The following is a 26133-nucleotide window of genomic DNA, read 5'->3' as shown; positions in this document are numbered from 1 at the left end:
TAAGACAAAACACCATGTAAGTCTCTTGTGCCCCCTTCTCCGAAGGAAAGCAAATCCAAGTAAGCTCTGTCCACTCTCGGGGATGCATTCCTGTGGTAGGTGGTAGCGAAGGCAAAATGGATGGGCCCAAAGTATCAGCATACATTACAGCTCTTATTGCCAGAAAGTAGGCCTATAGGGGAGGCATTTCAACCTTTCAGAATGGAGGGAGGCTGCACAAAAGCCGGGAAAACACAGAACAACTGGCAATAGGAGGAAAGAGATGGAGATCTCTTGGAAGGGAGTCTCAGGAGGGCTGAATTTGGCCCCCAGGACCAAGGTTGGGCACCACTGCTCCATAATGTAACAATACATGGTGTGAATGATGTGTTATTGTTATTTTGCCTGTGTCGTGTGCTGCTTTGAGTACAATGACCTGCGAAAAAGTAGCCCATCACTTAAAATACATCTAATCCAGTGGACTTCTTCCTCTAGGCCCTGACCTTTTGTGGGGGAAACACTGGAGGTCAGATGGATTTCATCCACCTGCTCCAATTGTCCTGGAGCCATCGTTAATAGCGATAGAGTTTCGAATGGCCCTTGTGAAGCTCAGTGGTAAACTACAGGGACATTTGAGATGAAGATGGCAAGGCTGAATCCAAACCTCTGGAGATGCTCAAACGCTAATGAATGACGCTGCATCAGCGTGGCCTAACGAAGTGACACTGGACGAAGAGCTAACGCAGAAATTGACATCCGAAATCCCTTATTTGCGTCATTCACTGGAAGTCGCTTCGGGTCTCTGAGAAAAGCTGTATAGACCCTTTCGACGTAAATAAACGAGGTATGCAGATCCCGGACTGTGAAGGAAGATAAAACCAGCGCTGTGACACTGGGCCCGAAAGCAACGTTGAAGGCAGGACGGCTGTTGTGATACCAGCTGAATACGTACCCTCCTGGGGTCCCAATCTGACTCAATGGGGTTACCTAGAAGTCTAAGACCCCCACCGCTAGAATCCAGCCCCTGAGAATTCTACGAAATGGGACCCGGCCCTCAGACAGAAAGAGGTTCTGCCCTATTCTATACCATGAAGAGGAGGCGAGCTATACCTGAAGAAACAAAAACAGTCTCCCAGGGCAGCCACACATAAAGCTTCCCAGCCCCCACCCCCAGTAATCAATCCTTGATGTTTGCATGGAGGACATCTCACAACCGAGCAGCCTTGTATTTAAGCATAGCCTGGTCACCACAGGCAACCAGAAATTGCACGCAGGCGAATGTGTGGAATCCCTCTCAAGCAAGTTAGTGGGATAGTGGAGGAGCAATGGGTTGCACTGCCCTTCTTTAAACCCAGCATGGCATACCCAGGCCCTTTCTACACCTCCCGGCCTTCCGGTAGGGAGGGGGGTAGGATCTTGTGATATTCTGCTTGCGAGAGCCTTGCCCTGGATTCACACATGGCATGCAACATCCCGGGAGATGCGCGCAGTTGTGTTCCAACAAAAACGTAAGTTTTTTTTAAAAAAAACAACAACCCATGAGTACGGAGTGCCAAAGAGCTCCGTGCCCATTTCCCGCTTCCTTGTGTTTACTCGCAAGGAGGTGGGGCGATGCAGGAGCGCACGGCCACACATCTCCTGCAGTCCTGGGATGGTCCCAGGACTGTAGAAAAACCGGGAAATAACCATTTTCTGTTTCCCCAGGGTTTGCCCGGGGTCATCCCCGGTTGAACCCAGGATGCCGTGTGTGTCATTTGGATGCACAGGGCTGACCCCGGGCAAAAAATGTATAGAAAGGGCCTAAGCAGCCTAGCAGAAGGAGGAAGCCCAGCACAGGGAGAGAAGCCAAGTACCCAACACGGAAATGCAGCGGGGTTACTGAGGAGGAGGATGCATGCTTAGTCCTTCTCCTGTCAAGAATACCTGCACAACTCCCTTTGATGGGTAGTGCAAAATTAGGGACTTTCATATTAAAATGCAAACCAAACACACGTCTCCCCTATCCCTAAGCAGGGAGTAAAACTGCAGATTTAAAGGAACACCACAGCACCATCAAACTATGATAGTTTTCCGTTATGCCCACACTGGGGAGATTTGTGGTTACCACAAATCATAGTTTGCATCAAGCCAGAATTGGAAACCGAGTTGAGATCATGGTTTGGCCTCAAGACATCTGAACTGGGGCAAGGTCAGCTTGGGGCATGTTGGTTCCAGAACACGATCCAGTAGCCTTCCATTTGCAGAAGGTCTGCTTCTTCGATTCACTACAGAGATTGCCCAGTATCCGTCCCGGCTCGTGTGCATACGTGGCAGCTGACTCACAGAGTTTGCATGACGGCAAACATGATCCCAAAATGCAAAACAGGGAGGCCAGAGGGAGAAGAGTAGAAGGACGTTGCTCTCCAAAGCTCAGAAGTGAGACGTGCCCTCATCCTTCTTGTCTCTCCTTCCATCCCATTAGCGAATGCTCTTCGCAGTGACACAGCAGTAGAGAACGGGGAATTCACAAGGGTCCCTTTGGGCTGTGCCGACATCTGAAGCCAGGCTCCAAGGACAGACGTTGGTGTTCTTCTGTGCATTTTCCTGAGAGACTGGTAATAGCATTGATGCCCCATTAAAGGCACGCTGCAGCAGCTGCAGGCCATGAATTATGTATGTCCGTTTTCTACAGAAGGAGCAAAGAGGTACCCCCTCCCTGCCTGCCTGTCTCCCCCCCCTCTCTCTCTCTCAATTAGAAGCACTAATCAACAAAGAGAGAAATCCTTGGAGCTCACCCACGTGCGATGTAGCAAAGGGCAGGCCCCACCATTAGGTAGGGTGAGGCAGCCGTCTCAGGCGGCAGATGCTGGAGAGAACGGCGGGCCTTGCAGCTACTCTGCACTCCCTGAGTTAGCTGGCTTCCTTCACGGTCAGTGGAGAACGTTCTCCCATCATTAGTGTGGGAGACGGATTCATTTGCAAGTCAACTTTTGTACATGGAATGGGGGAGGGGGAGCCATCTTCTCTCATGTGAGCCCGCCCGTGCTCTGAGATCTTCTAGGGAGGCCTTTCTCTCAGGCTCACCAACATCCCAGGCATGCCTGATGGGTACGTGGGACAGGGCCTTCTCGGTGGTTGCTCCAAGGCTCCGGAACTCCCTTCCCAGGGAGGCCAGGGTGGCTCCCTCTGTGCTAAACTTTTGGAGGCAGGCAAAAACGTTTTTGTTTCAGCAGGCTTTTGGAATTACCCTCGACCGGTGTTAATGTATTGGATTCCCCCCTTTTAATCTGTTACAGTTTTTAAATTTTATTTTTTTCTGCAGGTTTAATTCTATTTTAACTTTTGTAATTTATATTTATATGTTTTAATTGTACATGTTTTAATCTTCTAAACCTCCTTGAGTCCCAGTACTGGGAGAAAAGGCAGGATATAAATAAATAAATAAATAAATAAATAAATAAATAAATAAATAATCTTTGCCTCAGGGAGCAAAATGCCCTAGGCTGTCCCCGATGCAGTACTATTACTGAAAATTTAATTTTGTTTAAAAGCAAATTAAAGTGGTACGTAGATTTGGTATGATTCAATGATAAGATTAGAAAATTGGATTTTAGATTTCTCTCTCTCTCTCTCTCTCTTTTAAGAAGATGGAACCATTTCTTGTAACCATCATGCCATCTGCAAAATGACTCATGCCTGGGCGTGATTTAAATGAAGCATAAAACGAAAAGTGCACTAATCTCTGTGAAAAAAATGTAATTGGAAATCTTGTCTCTTTAAAACCAGATGCCTTTTCAAAATTTAGATGCTTCTCTGGCACGCAGAACACATGTCAAAAATGTTAAGAGTTATTTCGGTCTGCGTTCTTCTTCAGCGTTTATTTTGAAATACAACCGCGGGCCTGAAGCAAGGCGGACGTTCTTACGTTCTTATGGTCTAAGGCTCTTTGCCTGTTCTTCATGAAATTTTTATCCATGATCACCAGAAACATCTTTTATTTTTTAAAAAATTAAGACCTGAGCATATGAGGAAGTACCTGGAATCTAGGACGATTCCCAGCACATGAACATCACAGCTAACTGAGCCGTCAAAACAAATTGTTGTAGAATTGACCTGTGCAGCTCATAAATGCTTCTTCTTCTTCTTCTTCTTCTTCTTCTTCTTCTTCATCATCATCATCATCATCATCATCATCTCCTCTGTCTTTTTCCATCCTGCAAGTTTTAGTATTCTGCCGTTTTAGTATTCGGTTGGCTTACATAAATTCACAATTTCTTATGCAGAGAAAACCAGAGGCCATTAGAACACCTTGTCCAACTTGGGCCCTTCCAGATGCATTGGACTTCAATTCCTATCATTCCCAGCTGGCTGAGGAAGTGTTGGTTCTCCCCCATGGAATCTCACCATTGAAATGCTCTGCAAATTAACTTTTCACTGTATCGAGGATACTGATCTCAACCAGAACATTTACTCACTTCAACTAGACCAGGCTATATCCCAGGGTGATACGCGGGATTGTCCCTGTGTGTCCAGATGACGGCAGGGGTCATCAGGCAGGGGTCAACCGTCCTTGGCCCCGGGATATAGCCCTACCCTTTGGCCCCTCTTTTTCCACGGCCCCGGACTGAACCCGAGACCGCAGAGCGTGTGGCCCATTTCCACGGGTTTACTCACGCAGAGCCAGGGGCCCTGTGCCCATCGGGGCTAGGGGGCGGGGAGTGGGGAAATGAAGTTAATTTTTTTAAAAAAACACCTTACCTTTGTGCACGAGCATTCGTGTGCTCCGTTCCTTTAAAAAAAAAAATTAAAAATGGCGGGTGTGACGCCTCTCCTCCGGAGGTCGCCGTGCCTGATGTGTAAATGAGGGCGACATCCTGCGATACTTGTAGGTCTAGCAAAGGCCATACATTCTCAGGGCCGGTGCTACCATAGAGGCCACTCATTTGAATAGTTGAATATTCCCATTTGAATAGTTCCTAAGGGCCTAACTACTACTAGGAACCTTGTGTTTGTGGATTTCAGATCATATGTAAAGCGGTTTGTAAAAAGCGGACTTTCATTCATTGTACGTTTACACAGGGCCGATGCTACCATAGAGGCCACTCAGGCGACCACCTAGAGTGCCAAGCTAAGAGGGGCGCCGGGCACAGCGCAGCACTCACGCGCGTTGGCTGTGAGCCGGCCCGGCCCGAGGATTCAGCTGGGCCTGGGCGGGCGAGATGGCGCCCCGCACCCGCCCAGCTGAAGCGAAGCCAAGGACCCTGGGGTGGGGGTGGGGGCAGCTCCACGTTCAGACTTCCGGAATGCGCCCGGAAGAGAGAGAGAGAGAGAGAGAGAGAGAGAGAAAGAATGTATGGGTGAATGGGGTGAATGGGGTCTTTGAGTGAATGCATGTGTTCATGCATGTGTGTTTGTTTGGAGTGAGTGTGTGTGTGCGCGCACGTGTGAGTTGGGGGGCGATGATTTGGAGGTGATATTCCTATTAAATGATGCATTTTAGACCCATGGACGTTCCTTTCCCATTTGTTTGCTATAATTGGCATGACGTATTTCTTGCACTTTAAAATAAATTTAGCAGTTTCAAGTTTTGTGCTTCTTATTTTTTCCAGGAAACATCTGTTCTTAAAAATCAAAGTTGGCATTGGGGGGGGGGGGGTTGTGTGTGTGAAAGTAGCTCACCTTGCCTGGGGCGCAAAATAGTCTGGCACCAGCCCTGTACATTCTTCAAGAACGTGAAAGGGATATATCAGTTTCCAAAGGGGTCCATCAAACCAGTCCTGCCCACTGGCCCTTCACGTCAGGCCAAAATAACATACATCAGCTTAAAAGCAGGAATGGGGGAATGTGTAACCTTCGAGGGGCAGATCTACACCAAGCAGGATATAACACTTTGAAAATGAATTGAAAACGGTCTATGGTTTGGTGTCCTGGGCCCCAACGGTTGTCACTACTGTTATAAACCGTATCAAAGCAGTTGAGTACATCCTGCCCAGATGTTCTTGGGACCGGACTACCATCATCCCTCATAACCAGCCAGGGTGGATTTGCACTCAAATTGATTTAAATCATGATTTAAATCACTACTCAGAAAGACTCAATTTAATCATGTGACTTCCCCCCCACCCAAAAGTGCACTCTATTCACTGAATTTTTGGAAACTTAGCACTTAAGAGGTAAGAGGGTTGATTCTGCGTACATAGATTTGCAAAGGAACAATGGGATGGTGATCTCTGCAGACACAAAGTCACAGTTTTGAGAACTGTAAAACCAAGCAGCTGTGATAATATCTTATAGATAGAAAAAAAAATGCCCAATAATCTTACAGAAACCTCTGGAAGAGCATGACATGGTGAATGGATTAATGGAATTCATTTCCCAAAAAAATTAAACATTGCATGAATATACAGCTTCATGCTACATAATTAAAAACTAATCTTTATTTCATGATGAATAACCTTTGGACTATAATGTATCTTAAATAGAAAACTATCTTTAGATAGATTTTTCCTCAAAAAGCATTTTATTAAATTAAAAAAATCCCATTTTTTTACTATTATTTTTAAAAATCATTGATTTTTTATCCATCCTGTAACCATGGAGCCATGCAGTCCAACAACACCAGGAGGGCCCTATGCCACCTACTCCTTGGTCAAAGCTAGCCAACTATCTTTTAAAGAGGGTGATTTTAAACCACTCTGCAGGGGGCACTTTCTAGGAGTGCAAACGTTTTTGAATGGATCAGACATCCTCCAATCCAGGCATTCCTTGAGAAAGACGTTAACCCTGAGTTATGTGCACCAGTGATCGTGATCTCTGAGCTCACCTGTGCCGTCTTCCAAATGCCCGAAGTTACAGATCTGCGTGATGTGGTGCACCCATAGCTGCATTTCCTCCTCGGACTTGGCCACAAGGTAGAAGGTGCGGTAAGTCGTCTTCACAACGAAGACGAAGTTGTTCTGGAATTCCTTCTTGATGAAGTTGGACCCCGAGTGCTTCACCACCTCACACTCGTTCAGGTCAATCACCCGGATTGGCTTCTTGGAGTGGCTGTTCCGATAGTATTCCAGGACGTCGGGGTTGCCGCTCATCCGGCCTTGACGCAACACGAACCAGCGCTTCCGCCAAGCCTAGGAAACAATACAATCAGAGAAGTATTACTAACGGTGAACTACCTTATTTATTCATTATTATTTATTATAGCACTTTTATTCTGCCCTTTAGCCAAAAAAAGGCTCTCAAGGCAGCTTACGAAAATATTTCTTAAGACAGTCCCTGCCCACAGGCTTACAATCTAAAAAACATGACACAAAAGGAAAGGGGATGGGGAGGGAGGAGGGAAAAAAAAGAAGCAAATTCAGGCACTTGATTCTTAGTTGCAAAGTTCAGCAGCTGCTTCCTTTCCCTCTGGTGGCCTTAGCAGCTACGGTAGCAAGAGGGAAGGGGCCCTCAGCTGGAGCTGGAGCCAGCTTATGTCGTGTCAAATTATTTGTCCATCAGGCCCAGTATTGTTGACTGCAGGGGTGTCAAACCTCAAGCCTGGGGGCCAGAAACGGCCCTTTGGAAATTCCCCAGGTGGCCACATTCCTTTCCCTTGACCTCACATTTCTCTTGGACTGCCAACCACTTCCTGGTTTCACAGGTTTTGCACGTTTTCCCCCACTGCAAAGGACACCCAGAGCGATGAGCAATACGCACTCGCTATCGCCCCCTAGTATCCGGAAGCATGCGGAGTTGTTCCTATTATCCAACCCGTCAGGCAGCCTTTCCCCTGGATCACCGACGGTTTGGCAATTTTCAGCTTTTGCACAGTTCCTGACACATCATCATTATCAAAGCAGCCCAGGTAGACGTCCTCAAGCTGGCTGGGAGGAGAAGCATCACATTTATTTTTGGATTCCTGGAAATGATTGCTTAAGAGGCTCTGATGCACATTTACATTTATATGCTTTCTGTTGCTTGCTTTTATTAGCATGGGTGAGGATGTTAAGCCGCTAAGAAAAGGCATGACTGATTCTTCACCACCACGACCACCACAAAAGTAAATAAATCCGGGGGCGGGGGTATTGTTGGCACAGCCAGGAGGAATTTATTAGCATTTCTGATAAATGACTGGGGGAAATAGAGCTGAAATGTCACCGTCTCTTAAAAACGACAGCTGCGTCAGCCTGTTAGGGAAAGAAATGAAAGCTGCTCTCCTTTCCCCAAATTTTAACGTCCCAGAATGCAAAGCTTGTAGGAAAGGGATGTCCACAAAGAATGTGCCTTTGGTTAAGGGCACAGAAAACCTCAGGGCTCAAAAGACTCCGATAAGTGATGCCTAAAACTGTGGTTCCCAATTAGCTATGTACTGTGGACCCCTTGTTTTTCAAATGCCAAGCCATGGACCCCCTACTTTCGAAAAAAATATTATCTCTATGGTAGTTACCTGTGCAAAGCAATTTTTGGAGAGAGAAAAATCTATGCTTGTTTTTCACATAACAAAATGTCGAAATTGCTTGTTCACAAAGATATGTGGAACAAAAGAGAACTAGATGTTTCAAAAGCTTTTTCACCTAACTTCTTATAATCAGGAAAAACCTTTACCCAGAATTGGTCCAGTCTATATTCTTTGAAAAATGATTTCAATGAACCATCGCAAGTCACGTCAACAAGTGCATCTCGCTCTTCCGCTGATAAGAGTTGTTGGTTGTACATCACCACATTCAAAAGGATTCCTTATCCATGAGTATTCAGGATTAGGTGCAGGGAAGTAATCTCTGAAGCTAGTCGCTAAATCACGCAGGTGCTCAGTGATGTTATATTTTATTTCTGGTAAGAATTCGTCATCAGTGGACTCCAGAAATGAATGGTGAATATGTGAATGGTGCCACGGACCCCCTGGGTGGGTTACGTGGACCCCCTGGGGTCCACGGACCACCAATTAGGAACCACTGGCCTAAAAGATTCAAAGCGAATGGGAAGAGAGACCAAGCAGTTGCATTCAGTTAAAAAGGCCTATATATCATCAACCTTCCCCAGCCCGGAATTTTCCAGAGCTGTCAGGTTGGGGAACCCTGGCCTATTTGAGTAGGATCCGGATGCAGCCAGAATGACACATTTATGCACAAGTGGGAGGTATCTGTTTGACCAGGGTCCAAGGCTTGCAGAAAAACAAAAACAAATATGGGTGGGAACAGAAGGGATGAAAAAAAAAATCAACCCCAAAACAAGCATCGGTGGGTGACCTTGGACTGTTCACAATCTCTCAGCCTGTCCTACCTTACAGGGTTGCCCTCTTTTGTATCTGGTCAGGAGGGCAGGGCTCCTGCAGCTTTAACTGTTGTGATGAAGCGTGCTGAGAATCCCTTTTCAATACAACTGTTAAAGACACAGGAGCCCGGTCCTCCTTTCCATGGGGTCACCCTATTCAACAGCAGCTCCCCAATCCGTAGAAGAGGAATCATAATGCCCTCCTGGGAGGCTGTCAAGAAGAGATGAGGATTCCCAGCGTGAGGACAGATGCGCAGCTTTTGCAGTGCCGTGGAGCGGCTCAGCAACGCCTTCGCAAATGCCGCGACGACGTTTTACAAACCACTTCGACCACACTTGGAAGGTTATGTTTGCCTCCGTCCTAAAGCGCTCGGTGCGTTGCAGGTGTCGTTATCAAACACAGGCGAAAGCCAAGCTGAAGCAATGGGGAATATAAACAGCAGTTTCCCTCTTTTGTAATTTATTTTATTTATTTTATTTATTACATTTTTATACCGCCCAATAGCCGAAGCTCTCTGGGCGGTTCACAAACAGGGCATTGAGCCTCTTTCAGGCTGACGGTTGAATTCAATTTCAAGCAAAGCTTTCCGGGGACACGTCCCAGTGGTGGGCGGAGCCAAAAGCAAAAGGGGAGGGGCCAAAATACCAGCTTAAAGCTCTTACAGCCAGGAACTAAAGCCTTAGCAGATGCATTTACACCTTTTAGAATGGGGGGGGGGGGGGAACGGTGCTACAGTTGGAAAACCAACAGAAGATCAGAGGGAACGGGAACCAGATATCTGGGACAGCCTAGAAATCTAGACTGGGCCCTAAAGGCCCAGATTTGGCTCACAGACCTCAGGCTCAACAGACCTGTTACATAAACTAACTAGATTATGGATTTAAGCTTTCTGTATTCTAATCCCTTTTTCTTTCAGTCTTGGGACCGCTGGGTTTTAAATTCAAGAAGGTAGACCCCCACACACATAGGTGATGAGTCCACTGCTACAAAACTACCATAATCCAGGCTAGTCCAATGTGGCACAAGCTCAGAACAGCAACTAGAAATATGAGGAGAGCTGCTAAACTGAGCACACAGGGCAGCGCATCAAGGCACAAAACACGTAACTTGCACACAGGAAGATGTGCCCATTTTACAGATGGAGTTCACTGGATCAATGTAAGGTGCAACCCTACGGCTCGTGTCCTCATTAGAACTGAGAGGCTTCCGTGGATCCAATGCTACTGCCGGTTAGGTGAAAGAAGCAATGGCGGCGGTTTTTACCTCTCCCTGATCCTGCTGTTGCATTTTTACTCTAGATAGGCCTCTGAGCCCGTCAAAAGGGTAGGCAGGAGCAGGGCTGTAGAGGCCAAAGGATTCTTAGTATTTTTGCCAGAATGCAGCTGGTACAGTTCTCTCTGCGGCAGCTCCAAAGGGGCAAGGCAGGATTGGATACCAGAGTCCCCCTTCTGAGGTTGTAGCCGTGTCTACAGCCTTGGGGGTGGGGTGGGGCACGCCAAAGGATCCTATGGTTCACTAGGATGCCCTCCCAGGACCACAGGATGGCTCTCTTTATTGCCTAAGTATTTCTATCAATTTCTGTTCGTTAACGTAACACAAGTCAAAGGTTAAATACGGAGACCCCAAGATAATAACGAACGAGATAGGCTGGGCCCACGCTTTAAAATAACTAGGCAAGTCTGCCCCCCTAAATTCCACCCTTGATAAAAGTCACTGGCTAACAATAAAAGTTAACTCCAAAAGCTAGTGAGTTATAAACACCCCCTGTCCAATTTATTGACTCTGATTCTCTATCCAGTGCCGTAAAGAGGAAGATTTGTGTCCTCGGGTGTGATCAAAAGCAGATTTTCCTTACGAATCCCAACGCATCTTGAGCTATGACGCTTTTTGCTTTTTTCAAGGGCACTACAAAGAAAAAGGCATAACCATTATAATAGAGTCAATAGCTCCTATTATCATCTTGGCTTGGATCCAAAGATACATTTGGGTGAAGAGAAGCACTTTCACAGATGCACCAGGGAATTGCAAATTTCCCCTCCCTGCGAACTACCCGTGGCTGAGATTTGACATTCATCCCATTTATATCTGATAAAAAGATATGATTCGATTCTCCTGAGAGTAGATTTCACAGATGGCAAAAGCTCATGGTGGATCAAGGAAAGTTTGGACATAATAAAAGACACATTAATTAAATAACTCTTTCTGCAATCTGACTTCATAGTGTGTGTGTGGGGGGGGGGATAGCTGTTTGCCCTCCCTTGTTATTTCCAGATATTTCTTGGTATCTCTAGATCCAAAGCAAGAAAAAAGATGTGTCCTAGGCATGTTCCAAGAACTCAGAATTTATTTTGAAGGGACAGAAAATCTCCAGTTACTCGGGCATTCAAACAGCAGTGAAGAAATCAGCTCCCTCTTTTCCACTCAATTGATACGCAGCCATTATTGGCCAAGAGCATTGACCTGCCACTGTCTTATGCTAGCTGTCGGATGAATGTTTCATAGAAAAGCAAACCAAGGCCAAGGTTTTCAAGAAAAGCAAGGTGGCTTCCATTTCTCCTTGCACAAAAAAGAAAAGACGCCCTCACCCATGGATGAAAAGGAGGAGAAAAAATGCCCCACGCTGAAAAATAAAATCTGAGCGAAAGCCAAAAATCTGTTTCCCTAAAAAACCACGTTCCCGTCACAAATTGCACACCCTATTCTATAGCGTCTATGCATATTTATGCACCTAGGAACAGCTGCACATGGATGAGTCATTGCTGCTATTTAATAAACTTGCAAATTCACTGTCAGGCAAATGGTTTCTTTTAGGCGAATCTAAGTCAAATAGCTTTGAAGCCGATGGGACTCTTTGTCTTTGTAAAGGCCGTTTGGAAAATCACACTTCAAGCTGTGGAAGTTAAGGAAACATGTGTTTATGCACACACACACACGGACACAGACACAGACACGGACACAGATACAATTTGCTTTGCACAGGGCTAAACGACATGCGATGTTCCATACACTGTGTGCAGCTGATCCTCACCATCTTGTGTGCCACAGCGTAAGCAGTTGTGGCACTGCTCTGGATCAGGACCACCGCACATGCGCAGAGGAGATTTAAACCTTCTCAACCAGCCACTCCCCCCTCCACTAAATTACACCCCCCTACCACCACATAAACATGCATAGATGCTGTAGAATAGGGCATGCCATTTGCATTGGGCATTTGCAGGGTTTTTTTTGGGGGGGGGAGAGATTTCATCTTTTGCTCAGATTTTATTTTGACTGAGTGGCATTTTCTCTCCTCCTTTTTATCCACGTGTGATGGCGTCTTTTCTTTTTTTGTGTGTTAAAAAAAAAAGAGAGGAGAACCTCAATTCGTGCTAATGGAGGGGTTTTCCCTAGGTGGGAAGGTTCAGACCTGCCCTTCCCATGAGCCATGGTCCCAATCCGCTCTTTAGTGTACTGCTGGGGTGCGGAGTACTTTAGATAGCTGCTTTAGAGTTCTGGCTGGTTCCTACTGAAACCCAGACTGCCCCACTGACATTGGAGCTACCAGCGTCCACTGGATTAGACAAATGCATAGAGGACATGATTATCAAGGACTACTAGTCATGATGGCTAGGTGCCACCTGCAGGGCCAGAGGCAGCTTGAGACTAACTACCAGCACCTCTGAGCATGGACAGAAGACAGCTGATGCTGACTTCAAAACCTGCTTGTGGGTTTCCAGGAGGAATCTGGTCCGCCACTGTGGGATGTAGGTCACCAGACAAGATGGATCTTGGGAGTGACCCAGCTACACTCTCCTTTGGTCCTTCTGACAAAAGGTGCTTATAATGGAAAGAACCCACCTCTCACTCCCCCACCCCATCCCGTTTTTAAACACTGTAAATACGGCGAATGCACAATAAAATAACGAAACCCAGGCATTTTTCATCGTAGCCTTTGTCAGTAGAAATTTGACCATTAAGAGTTATCCAGACCATAATACCCACGCCATTTCACTTCATTGTCTCACAGTGTTTGGAACAAATCTTTGGGTGTTTCCCTTACATACACAGTTCAGAATTCTCTCTCTCTCTCTCTCTCTCTGTGTGTATAAAAATACAACGATTCATTCTTCAGGGGGTATTTTCGCCCCTCCCCTGAAACTTACAAATATCCCTATGCCAAATTGTTCAGCCCAGCACCAGTGGGAGACAATCACCAGAAACAAAATGAGATTAGCTCCGGTTGGCACCGACGGAACCCAACAGCTTTAGTCAAGAACGGCCAAGTCTGGGTGCAACCTTCAGTGAAACAATCCGTATTACCCTGTTCCTGAGGTAGTCGCCAAAAATTCATCTTAAGAGTGCAATCCTATACATCACACTCAAAGGAGGCGACTCCCTGGTTAAGTGCTTATAGGACAGCAGTGTTGTGGACCAGCCTTTATGCCCTACGTAACCCAGCACCTCCACCTGGGGGCATGACCTCACCTGTCGAAGAAAGCTCTGAAGATGGTATTTTTAAGAGTTTCAAGACATCTCAATGCACTATTCAACGCCACCCCCACCCCCACCCCCACCGGCCAGGTTAAACGAAGTCTCAATTACACATATCCAACACCAAACCAACTTCAATTTTGGAGGATTGTTGAATTATTATTTTTTACTAAGCTAATAGCTTTTATGGAAAGACTCCAATGTTTCACACATGCACACACACCCTTTGCAAAAACAAATGTCTGTGGGGACAAATCCCTTTTTTTGCAGTTGATGTGTGATTGTAAACACAGATGCAGCCTGTATTTATATGGAGAGGTCAACAACCAGTGCAGGTGGTTAAAATGTCGTCTCCCCCCCCCCCCGCCTCTATTTGATTATCTAGTGCCCCGCTTTGAGTTTCACTTCATTCTGGCGTTTGCTCGCTACATTCCTTGCAAACAGAATACTGCTTTCTCTTCTTATTTTTTTGCTGTTTCACCTTCTTAACTGAGCAGGCAGGGGAAAGTAATCAACAGCCGTTCAGCCCATCTTTAACTGTCTCATCTCACATGATGCTAAAGCCCCGGACTAAAGGAACATAAACAGGAAATTGGGCAAAGAGATTCTGTCAGCGCCCCCCTCCTAAAAAAAATTCCTGTTCTTAAAAAAGAAACACGGTAGCTGAATTGTTATCTTAACCAAGTCCACGGCTCTTCGGCTGGCAAATTAATTGCTTATCCCCCCTCTCACCCCAGTGGTTGCATGCACTGAGCTATGGGTACTAATAAGAACCTTTTTGCTGGGTGGCGATGTGTCCATCTCTTCGCCTCCGTCCTCTGGAGTAGCTGCTTGCAAACTAGGGCTGTGCACAATTTCCCCAAGCCACTTCGGAGGCATATTTGGAGGCCCCAATATGCTTCGGGCCGATTCAGATCCGACCCACTTCGGATCCGAATCAGGCCTCAGACATCCGAATCGTTTGGAGGTCCATTTTCCTGGGCAACTGCTGGGAAAGCCAGGCGTGAGGCCCACTGGGATGTCAGGGACGCCCAACCAGAAATCCGTCAGACTCCCCCCCCATTCACCCCCCGAACCTGGGCCGGTGAGCTGCTGCCCCCATCCACTGGGCCCGACAGCTGGAATGGCCTTTTACAGCCACTACTGTGCGCATCATTAGCTCTATGAAACTACAGAGCTCCCACGTTCTGTAAAAATGGCAGCTCACATGGAAGATTTGGTGGTTGCCTATGTTGGACTGAGGTGCGTCCATCCATCCCTATCAGGGCCTCTGTATCATCTGGATCAGTCCAAAGCGATCCAAAGCTCTTTGGATCGCTCTAACCTGCTTTAGACCGATTCGGACTGATTCAGTCTAAATCGCTTCGGTTCAGGATTCTGATCCATAACCGAAGTGGTGCACAGCCCTATTGAAAACGAACATGGTAGACGTTTCAACTATTTCCTTATTAGATGGCTGAGGTCCAGGAACGTTATTACAAGTTTGAAATTACTGGATAGTCTTTTTATAATGCTGCATTGTGGTTTCTATCACTTTTATTTGCATGTCATCCTCTTTCAATAATTTCAACTGTCACCCACTTTCAGTGAAATACATTCTCACGATCTGCCTTTAAGAGGTCACCTTCCTGGTGTTTCATTTGCATTCATATCCTCTGTACTGGCAGGTGTGCCTCTGAGATACAGGTGTCTTTTATACCGGTGTGTTCTTTATTTACTACACAGACTGAAATGGCTCTTATTTCAGAACAAACCACTCCTTGCAGACCCATAGCAAAGAAGTAAACAAACGCTTTAAAATTAAGTAACACTAAAACAAATCGGTTTATAGCCAAGCATATAAAACATGCAAATAGTTGGGGTTTCTTATAATGGATGATACTATGATTTATTGTATTGCAATTATGTTTTTGATTTTGTGGTTGGTATGACTTTCAATCCTGACAAATACATTACAAAAGGCTTCAATCTACTTCCACCTATCACATATACGTGAACCAGAATTCCTGTTCCAACTGTTGCTCAGTCTATAGCCTCCACTCTGCTTTTATTTTATAAATATCTGGAATTATTTGCTGGGAAACGTAATACCAAGAATCAGTTGATGCTAGTAAGCTGCACTAAATAGCTACAATTTCACTTAATAGAGGCACGAAACAACAAAAATAATGACATCGCCACAGGGAAATTGGTAGACGTGGCAGTATGTAGTAGCAGGGGGGTAGGGGGAAATACCACTGTTATTTGCTTTACTTTTCATTCAAGGAACGAATCCAAGACTTTTACTAAGGGAAAAGGTTCTTTTTGCCTTCCTGTTTTTAAAATGTATATTGTGTAGAGCATGATGTTTCATAAGTCATAAGGTTCTCTCGGTACAGAATCCAAGCTGAATAGGCCTTACTTCCAGGTAAGCACACACACAGGGTGGCAGCCTAAATGGAAAGCCAAAAACACAATCGTGCCACCTGAACTATCACACCAAAGAAGGTATAAGAATATGAGTAGTTGGACATTACTCATCATATGAAATCTCCTTATTACGTGAAAACCCCTTATGTACAGAATTGTGGCTCTGCCATTTTTGAGCCAGTGTGGCGTAGTGGCTAGAGTGTTGGACTGGGAGTCAGGAGATCCGGGTTCTAGTCCGCACTCGGCCATGGAGACGCACTGGGTGACTTTGGGCCAGTCACAGACTCTCAGCCCAGCCCACCTCACAGGGTTGTTGTTGTGAGGATAACATGGAGAGAAGGAAGAGGATTATGTACGGCGCCTTGGGTTCCTTGGAGGAAAAATTGCAGGATATAATGTAATAAATAATAATAATAATAATAATAATAATAATAATAATAATTTTTAAGCGTTCTTCAATACTAGTTTAAAGCCCCTGTCGTGGGGCTCATGAACAACGCAAATGTGGCTCAGGCCTAGTGAATCCCCCTCCAAAATTTGCATGAAGCACTCCTTCACGCACCCCAATTGGCCACCCCTCCCCCTCCCCCTCCCCACTGGCAGTCACAGCTGTGCTCGGGGCTGCGTGTCACCCTGCTGGCGGAAGGCCTGCCTTGCTGGTTTGGTGCGGACAAAATTAATTGCTTTTAAAGCTCGAGCTTTAAATGAGCAAAACAGTGAATCCCCTGCATCTTCAGGTAGGCTCAGGAGCACATCTTACCTGAAACCCTAGACAGCCAAGTTTCAACCGTAGCAGGCAAGACAGACCAATGGCCTGACTCAGTGTGATGCAGCTCCCTATGTGCGCATGAAATGCCGGCGTGAAATGTCTTACACTTTTGTGAAAAATATATACTGCGTGTGAAAATCTGCATGAATACTCTTTGTTCTGAGGGTGGGCCCCTTAAAGCCTTGGTGTGTGGTCACAAGAAGCAACACGTCATCAGTCATGCCATTTCACTAATCTGCCTGGAGCATCCAAGAACTTCTGCCCACTCAGGGCAGTCCTGCTGTGGGAACCGTGCCCGTCGGCGTGAAGCTACAGCCGGCTGCTTTTTTATATGGGTGGGAGCTGACTCGCTTCCTGTGCTGGGTCTAGGAAGCACTCCCACCGTCGTCCGTGGCCTTCCCTCCAGCGCCAACAAAACATGAACCCGAAAGTTAAATATGCAGAGGTCAGGATTTCAAAGATGATTCGGTCTCGCAGAATGAGACAGATAAAAGAGGTCAAAGGCACGCGGTTGGGACTGGCTGCTGGAACACAGTGCTGCAAGTTTTCAAAATCCAAAATGGAGAACGTACTGAAGGAGCAGCTCATTCTTGCCACAAAAGCATGAACCCAGATAGAGAGAGACAAGGAGGATCTTCAGCCTACAGCTACTTCAATTATGGGACCTGTCTATTTTCCACGTCGATATGACCACAAAAACTGTGACAAATATCCCCCCCACCCCATGACCTCCACTGGGGTCATGCTATCCTTTCTTAGCCCGGTTGAATGCTTGAGCCTTTCAAAATGATCATCATGGGATGGTGGACGGGTTAGACCAGACTTCCCCAGCCCAGGGCTCTCCAGATGTTACACTATGATTCCCATCATCTGGCTGAGGATGAGGGGAATTGTGGTCCAAGACATCTGGAGGGCTCCAGGATGGGGAAGGCTGGGCTTAGTAAGCAGGGAGGAAATTCATCATGTGTCCATATCGCACAAGGCCTCTTATTTGCTGCACGTGTGCACCTTTAGAAGGAAGTGGTTCAATGTAAGCAAGTGTAAGGTGATACCCAACTTCAAGCATAACCTAATGGGATCTGAGCTGGCGGTGACCAAACAAGAAAGAGATCTTGGGGATGTGGTGGACAGCTCGATGACAATGTCCACCAGTGTGCAGCCGCTGTAAAGAAGGCAAACTCCATGTTAGGCATTATAAGAAAAGGAATTGAGAATAAAATGGCCAGTATCATACTGCCCTTATACAAATCTATGGTGCGACCACACTTAGAATACTGTGTACAGTTCTGGTCACCACACCTAAAAAAGGATATTATAGAGCTGGAAAAAGTGCAGAAAACGGCAACCAAAATGATTAAGGGGCTGGAGCATCTCCCCTATGAGGGAAGGTTACATCAGCCGGGATCGTTTAGCTTGGAGAAGAGGAGGCTATCTCCAGTATTTGCGGCAGTAAGCCTGCGTACACCAGTTGCTGGGGAACATGGGTGGGAGGGTGCTGTTGCACCATGCCCTGCTTGTTCATCCCTGTCCAATGGCTGGTTGGCCACTGCGTGAACAGAGTGCTGGACTAGATGGACCCTTGGTCTGATCCAGCAGGGCACGTCTTATGTTCTTATATTGAGTCTGACCAATGGTCCACCCAACTCAGTATTGTCCATTCTACTCTGACTGGCGGAGTTCATACAGGGATCTTTCTCAGCCCTAACTGGAGATTGAACCTGGGACCTTCTGCATGCGAAGCAGGTGTTCTACCCCTGAGCTATGGGGGGCTTCTAGTAGAAGACAGTGTTATCTGAGCCCCTATTAAATTATATGAATGAAGCAAGTCTATTGCATTATACAAGGCTTGGCTGGAAGCCTCTGTAATCTCTTTCTATCTATTGTTTACACACTGCTGTAATAAACAGGTACTATAATGGATCCCTCAACGCTCCAGGAAGACATTTCAGCATCTTCTCCTACAGCCTCAGGCAGGATCCGATTTTGTAGCTCTATCCCGTCCTCCCGGACCTGCCTGGGTGCGAGGGTCTCCCATCACATTCCAAACTTGCTTTGGGGAAAACAAGCGTTCCAAACTTCCACTGAAACATTTGATGCAGGAATGCAGCAAGTCTTAAAAGTCAAACTGACCTATGATGAAATTCCTGCCTAGTGTCTAAGTCTAAACATTTTGAAGCAAACAATAACAACAACAACAACAACAACAACCCTTTCCAGGGAGTCTATACAAGTCAAAATCAAGTCTGTCTTGACCAACAGTCCTTGACCTAAAATCAATACCGTCAAAAATGGCCCACAGCAGAACACCACAGCGGACGCTACAAATAAAATCATTTACCCGTATTTTCAAAATATATGATGTCCTCAACAGCCTGCACTATGGAAGGAAAGAAAAATAGTTTAGGGCACAATCCACCCAAAGGTAAGGATTTGTGGGGGGTTGGATTTATGGGATCCGAACGTGCTCTACAGGAGCAGAATCTATACCGTAGTTTTACCACCTCATTGAACTTTCTATTTTCAGTTATGGTGATTTCTGATATTTCAGAGGAAAGGCGTGATAAAGCAGAACATCACGAGAGAGAAAACATATCCTTATACACACTCACACACCACGCCAAACGAGGCAATTACTGAGGCACCGTATTGAAATTGCTTATACAATACTTTTCGTAAATGCATCCAGCAAAGTTTGGAAACTTAAGAAGTTTTGTTATCTATTAAAAATAAATAAATCCCTGTATTTTCTTAGGCTAAGCAGAACACAGAGCTATCCAGCAGGGGGAAGGAGATGGCTTTAGCAACACTGGAATATTTTTGGCAAGATAAGAATGTGCATCCCACATGTCCATCTGGATTGCAAAGACTTTTTTTTAATGACCCAGTAACTAAACAAGAGTCTTGATGAACCGTCCATAGGACCAGGTAACTGTGAAGGAATGTCAACACCAATATTAATTTTCGGTTTGCTTGATGAAGGACTCCAGTTGTTTTACAAATTATTTATATGGGTAGAATTCTATATCCCTAAGTTTTGAAAGAAGGCTTCACCGCAGTCATTCTGGAGGAGAAGTCATGCTAGTGAACTATTGAGGCAAAAGCACCTAAGAGCCATTAACGGCAACCTGGAATTCAACAAACTGACAACACAATCCAGAACCCAGCTACTCAGAAGTAAGTCCTGCGAAATTCAGTGGGCTTTACTCACAGGTAAGTTAATTGAAGATTACAGCATTTTTGTGCAGTAGCTTCTCTGTTCTAGAGCACAGAGAAGCCAATGCCAATAAAACTGTAATCTTCAGCTTATTTCAGCTTAATAAACCAAGTTACGTTATGTTCAAACCGAATTTGTCAGTCTCTCTCTTTCACTCTCGCACACAAACATACTGGGTTCACATAACACAGTAATCCACACAGTGTGGGTTGTTGTTGAACTGTGGGTTATCGTGTTGTCTGAATGCAGTGAGTTTTCCGCAGGGTGGATTATCGTGTTGCCTAAACATAGTGCTTTTTCCACAAGGTGGATTATCGTGTTGTCTGAACGCAGCACATTTTCGGCAGGGTTTATTGTTAACAAAGCTGTGTGGTTTGTTAATCGACCTGAACAACCCCATAACAAGCCATGGGTTCTCAACGTGGCTTGTTCGAGAAAAACAAACCACATTGCATGGTTAACAAGCCACCCTGTGGAAACCATGCTGCATGCAGACAACACGATGACCCACCCTGTAGAAAATGCGCTGTGTTCACACAACACATTAACCCACCCTGCGGAAAACGCACCACGTTCAGGCAACGCAATACCCACGGTGTGTTAGCGTGTTGTGTGAACCCAGAACTCACACATTGTAGACAAGAGATGTAAGGCCACAAAAAGCAAGAGGTACAGAAGATCAGTGACCCTGCTATGAAAAAAACCCCAATTAGCTAAACGATGCTAATTTAACTCCTGCAGCAGGAGAGAAATCTGTATTGCCTTTATCACTGGTCAGGATGGGAATTATTGAGACAAACAATTTGGAAGATTTGAGTCAGAGCTACACAGCATGTGAACACAGGGAGCTGCCTTATACTGAGTGAGACCATTGCTCCATCTGGCTCAGTTCTGTCGACACGGGCAGGCAGGAGATTGTCCTGACCTACCTGGAGATGCCAAGGATAGAACCTGGGACCTTCTACTGGGAAGCTGGTGCTCTATCACACTGAGCTATGGCCCCACAATGTGAACTACACGATCCCCTCCCACCATATACTTTGGCCTGACAGGTGCTGGGAGATCCCATCCCATGCTTGCAGTCCTAGGCATACGACACAAACAGGCTTATTCATTCACTGCTGAGCCACCTGGCAAGATTGGCTCGAGGCTGGTAGCCATGTTGAGAGATCAGGTCCCTCTAAATGGGGGCTCCGTGGACGTTTTGGCACAGCCCTGGTGGCAGGTGGCTTGCCGTCGTTTTGGCTTGACTACAAAACCCACAGCCCTCCTTCGATCTTGGTCGCGATCAGGTCTCAGGCACCACGTTTTGTCTGGAGGCTTTTGAAAGATGCTCAGCATGAGCGAGAGAATCAACAGCATGGTCTTCGCTCCCTAGCAGGTGCCCCATTGTACTGGGAACAGTACCCTGCCGCACACACTCAGCGTATTGGTTTCTCTTGAAATGGCTAAGCATTTGGAGAAACTTCCTCACAGACTGCTTCAGGAGGCGGCAGGCTTTCCTATGCTGGAGGCGTTTAAGCAGAACCTGGACGGCCAACTTCCAGGGGTGCACTCTCTGTAATCCGTGTTGCGGCGCCTGTATTGAGCAAGAGGTTGGACTAAAGAATAAGAACGTAAGAGCATCAGAAGAGCCCTGCAGGATCAGACCCAGGGTCCATCTAGTCCAGCACTCTGTTCACACAGTGGCCAACCAGCCGTTGGCCAGGGACCAACAAAGTAGGACATGGTGCAACAGCACCTTCTCACCCATCTTCCCCGGCAACTGATGTATATAGGCTTACTGCCTCTGATACTGGAGGTGGCATGCAACCATCAGGACTATTAGCCATGGATAGCCTTCTCCTCCAGGAATTTATCCCACCTCCTTTTAAAGCCATCCAAACTGGTGGCCATCACTGCACCTTGTGGTAGTGAATTCCATAGTTTAACGATGTGCAGTGTGAAGAATTCCTTCCTCTTATTTGTCCTGAATCTCCCACCAATCAGCTCCATGGGAGGACCCCATTGGGTTCTAGTATTATAGGAGAGGGAGAAAACTGTCTCCCTCTCCACATTCTCCACACCTTGGTCTGATCCAGCATGGCTCTTCTTATGTTCTTACGATTTCACATCCTGCTTATGGGCTTCTCAGAGGCAGCTGACCGGCCACTGCGGGCAACAGGATACCGACTATATGGGCCACCAGTCTGATCCAGCAAAGGTTTTAATGTTTTGGCATCTCCAGGGTCGCCTGTCCCTAAATCTGGCCCAGCTAGGGGTAAAATACAGCTTTCCAAAACTAGCCTGAGCTCACTCACGCCTTTGTTTCCGTGCGGAAATTGAAACCCAGGCACTGGGGCGGAGCAGGGGGCAGAGAGTTGCTTACCACATATTCTTCCCCTCCAGCCCTCTATAACGGCTCACGTTGCTATTGCTGGCAAAGCCAGAGCCTGCTGTTTTTTGACCTTTTGCTCTCCTAGAGATAGAAATGGGAATTGTCTGAGACTTGGAATAACTTCCTGCAATTGTGTGAGCGAGGGCTGGTCTGCCTTGATAGATAGTTGTGTCTATCAGGCCTGGCTTTTGAGCGGAGAAAGTACCGGCAGTGTGACTCAGTGGAAAGAAACGTGAGGTGGACCGCCGGCGGGGGAAGAACGACGACAAACGTATCAAAAGAAAATCCTGCCCGTTAAAGCCACGCAAGGGAGTCTCCCTCACAGTCCGCGTCTCTTAACTCACCTCAGACACATCAAAACATGGCTGTCCACATGCCATTTTGACCCATTTGGGGTGCTATCCTGTGCATGTTTAGACAGAACTGCCAGCATTCCCCAGCCACTGTGGCGAGACGTTCTGTTTTTCTATTTCAAGCGCAGTTTTTCTTTCCAAATTTGCAGAGATACACATAATACCTGACGGAACGCCTCTCCCAACCTGAACTTACCCGGATACTATGATCAACATCTGGGAGACCCTTTGAGGGTCACTTCCGAGGGAGGCTTGGTGGGTGGCAACAAGGGAAAGGGCCTTTTCAGTGGTGGCCTCCAGACTATGGAATGCGCTCCCCGCTCAGGCTCACCTGGCGCCAACGCTGTCATCTTTCCGGCGCCAGGTCTACTCCCAGGCCTTTAATGGCATACAATGGGGCACGTATGCCAGCCATCTAAAGAGGTCTAGTCTTCTATTGAATCTGTTTTTAGCAGTCTAATTTGTTTTAAATTTTGTATATTTATATTTTTACACTGTATTTTATCCTGTATTTTATTATCTTATGAATTGTTGTAAACCACCCAGAGAGCTTTGGTATTGGGCAGTATAAAAATGAAATAATAATAATAAGTATATGCAAATTATAGGCAAATATCTGTCCTCTGTTTTTCTCTTTTTGGGCGGTTCAGCAGCCTATCTGGGGCTGCTGTAAAGACTGGCCCGACATACATGTCTAGCAGCCAATCCCAGCTTCCTCCCTGAAAAAGAAATCCTCACATTACAAAATATGCAGCCATTCACATGCCTGTGTGGCGTTTTACATATGAAATTGTACCGTGAAAAACAGCCCTCGCGGTGATGTGGCTCAATGAGCCTAGATTTTGACTTCCTAAGGGAGCTAACGTTACAATCACGGAACACAGATTTAACACATTTTGGTTGGTTCACATGGAACAATTCTGAACCTCCACACCATGGTTTGGAGAGCAAGCTTTATCATGTGTACTCCCCTGTTCTCCTCACACATACAGAATCAATTATTACTTACTGTTTCAAGCACTTAGTGGTTTATTTTTATTCAATAAATAAACTGCCAATTTTTGGCGGTCTAGTGCAAACCATAGTTTACCTGGTCAGAGGTAGTAGGAAACTATGGTTTGCCTGAAATGGGAAGTAACTAACTGATTCTGAGTGCTGCAGGGGAATTGGAAGCACATGAGAACAAGGTTCATACCTGATCTTACAAACCATGATTTGCAAACCAGGAACGTTAACATGTGAACCAACCCACTGAACAAGCTTGATACAATTTCTGCCATCCTCCGTTCTTGGAGTGCCATAATAAGCCATGGAAGTTTCAAGTAGCCATCGTTTTCTGTTTTGTCTGAACCAGGATACCAAGGTGAGCAGATTCGGAACTAGCCAGTACCTTAAACCATGGTCTCAAGTTGGTTTAAGTTACTGCCTTGTTCTGAACATGGTAACCAGCATTTCCTGGCTTGGACAAAATGGGAAATTATGGTTAGGTGAAGACTTCCTAGCTTATTACAACAAGGGGTGCTAAGGGCCAGCAAAAGGTCAGAGCATGTGGGCAAAAAGCTTGTAAATATCTCAGTTTATTAGCCCAAGAAATGGTTATCTGAACTGGACCATTGTGAGATGGTCCAGTTGCAATTGAGGCCATAGCTAGACCTAAGGTTTATCCCTGGATCGTCCAGGGGTCAAACCTGTTCACCTAGGTGACACACAAGGGATCCAGTGCTCAGGCAGGTGCGAACCCTGGATGATCCCAGGATAAACCTTAGGTCTAGCTGTGGCCTGAGTGTTCAGAAAATCCAGTTCTAGATGATGATGATGATGAGGATAATAATATATATATTTTTAAAAAGAACTCCAGTGATGTATTTTCATTGGAAAAAAGCAAATTTCCTCCCTGAACAAATGCAAATTTCTGAGAGGAAAGAATGACTTCAGGAACAAACAAAAACTAACAAACCGAATTGCACAAAAGGAAAGCAAACACCGGCCAAACTAATAAGCAAAGCCGTTTCCTTTATATCCTACAGTTTAAACGTAAGCCATGTCGGTAATTTGCATCTCCAAGCAGGTTATCTCTGAAAAATAATCTGTGAGGACATATTGTGAACGAGCCAGAAGGGCTGTCGCGTATTTGGCTCACCTCCCCCCACCCCTCGCTTCCCTTTCGCCCCGTCACACCCAGTTGACGGAGGTCTTCCAAGTATATTCACGTTGATGCAGCCTGTGCACCTTCCCGGAGTGCACCTGTGTGGAGTTCAAATAAACTGAAGTCAGGTTTGGCCGCTGACTTTAGGGGGACCTAAAATGAAATGGGCTCTTTTTTCTGGACTCCAGCCAGCCATGCCCTTTTCCAGAATGCCAATACATATAGAGTGCCCAAGGCACACAACTACATAATACACCTACAGTGATGGACAGTAACAATTAACCATCAACCCCATTGATTTACAAATATATATAAAATATAAAACAAACTGATGCGTAACACTTGCACGGTCATCTGTGGCAAACTAGTTGCCTAATAAACTGTGTGTGAAGAGTACTCCTAATAGAACAATTCTTTTTTATAGTAATTTTTTCAGTGTATAATGTACATAGAACACAATCACAGTTTTTTGGCGCAATTTAAACACATTTTTTGACACAATATAGTGTTGGCTATGATATCAGCATGGAACCTAGACATATATTTATAATGGAAGGTTATATTTATTATTTCCAGTTCTTATCATATTTATTTATTTTCTAATTCCTGTCAGCGTTGTAGATGTTATTTATTGACAGGTGTCCGTGGTTTGTTTTCCTGTTTTTGCTAAGAGCTTCGTCAGAACAAACGCCACGACAAGTCGGCTGAAAACCATAAATTATTGTATGGTCAACATCTTCAAAGATTATTATGAGGTAAACACCTCATAAATGCAGCTGCCATTCACGTTTTTTCAGGCTACAAGCAGACCGGCGGTTTCATTTGGAGGTGTTTACCTTATAATAATCTTTGAAGATGTTGACCATACAATAATTTACGGTTTTCAGCCGACTTGTCGTGGCGTTTGTTTCCCTATTAACTGAGCCTTGTTAGTGGTAGATAATAGGGAGTGAATTTGGATCCTTATGTAAGCAAAGCATGGATTTTACTACTGAGCTGCGCCTCACTCCATTGACTCAGGTAGGACGTCTCAACTTTTTGAATACCTGAGATAGGCTACACAACAGGAGTATCGAACCCTGAATCCAGCCCTCTGGGGTTCTCTGCATTAAAAACAGTCTGGTGCGACTTACAGCAGAGTTGCTTTATACAGAGAAAGCGTGGCAACACAGCATTTAAATATTGGG

At 45.7% G+C, this 26133-nt stretch overlaps 1 protein-coding gene across 1 annotated transcript in view; it reads right to left on the bottom strand.

Annotated features, from left to right (window-relative positions):
- Window positions 1–26133, bottom strand: part of GAB3 (GRB2 associated binding protein 3) — a 79911-nt gene that overhangs the window by 20397 nt on the left and 33381 nt on the right. Inside the window, exon 2 of the mRNA XM_063142105.1 lies at window positions 6782–7085. Coding sequence (XP_062998175.1) covers window positions 6782–7085 — 304 coding nt within the window. The remainder of the gene's footprint in view (window positions 1–6781; window positions 7086–26133) is intronic.

The sequence above is a fragment of the Elgaria multicarinata genome, chromosome 15, assembly GCF_023053635.1.
Source record: "Elgaria multicarinata webbii isolate HBS135686 ecotype San Diego chromosome 15, rElgMul1.1.pri, whole genome shotgun sequence".
Classification (NCBI taxonomy): Eukaryota; Metazoa; Chordata; class Lepidosauria; order Squamata; family Anguidae; genus Elgaria; species Elgaria multicarinata.
Note: the sequence above shows the minus strand (reverse complement) of the source record. Positions and strands in the feature narration are given on the sequence as shown.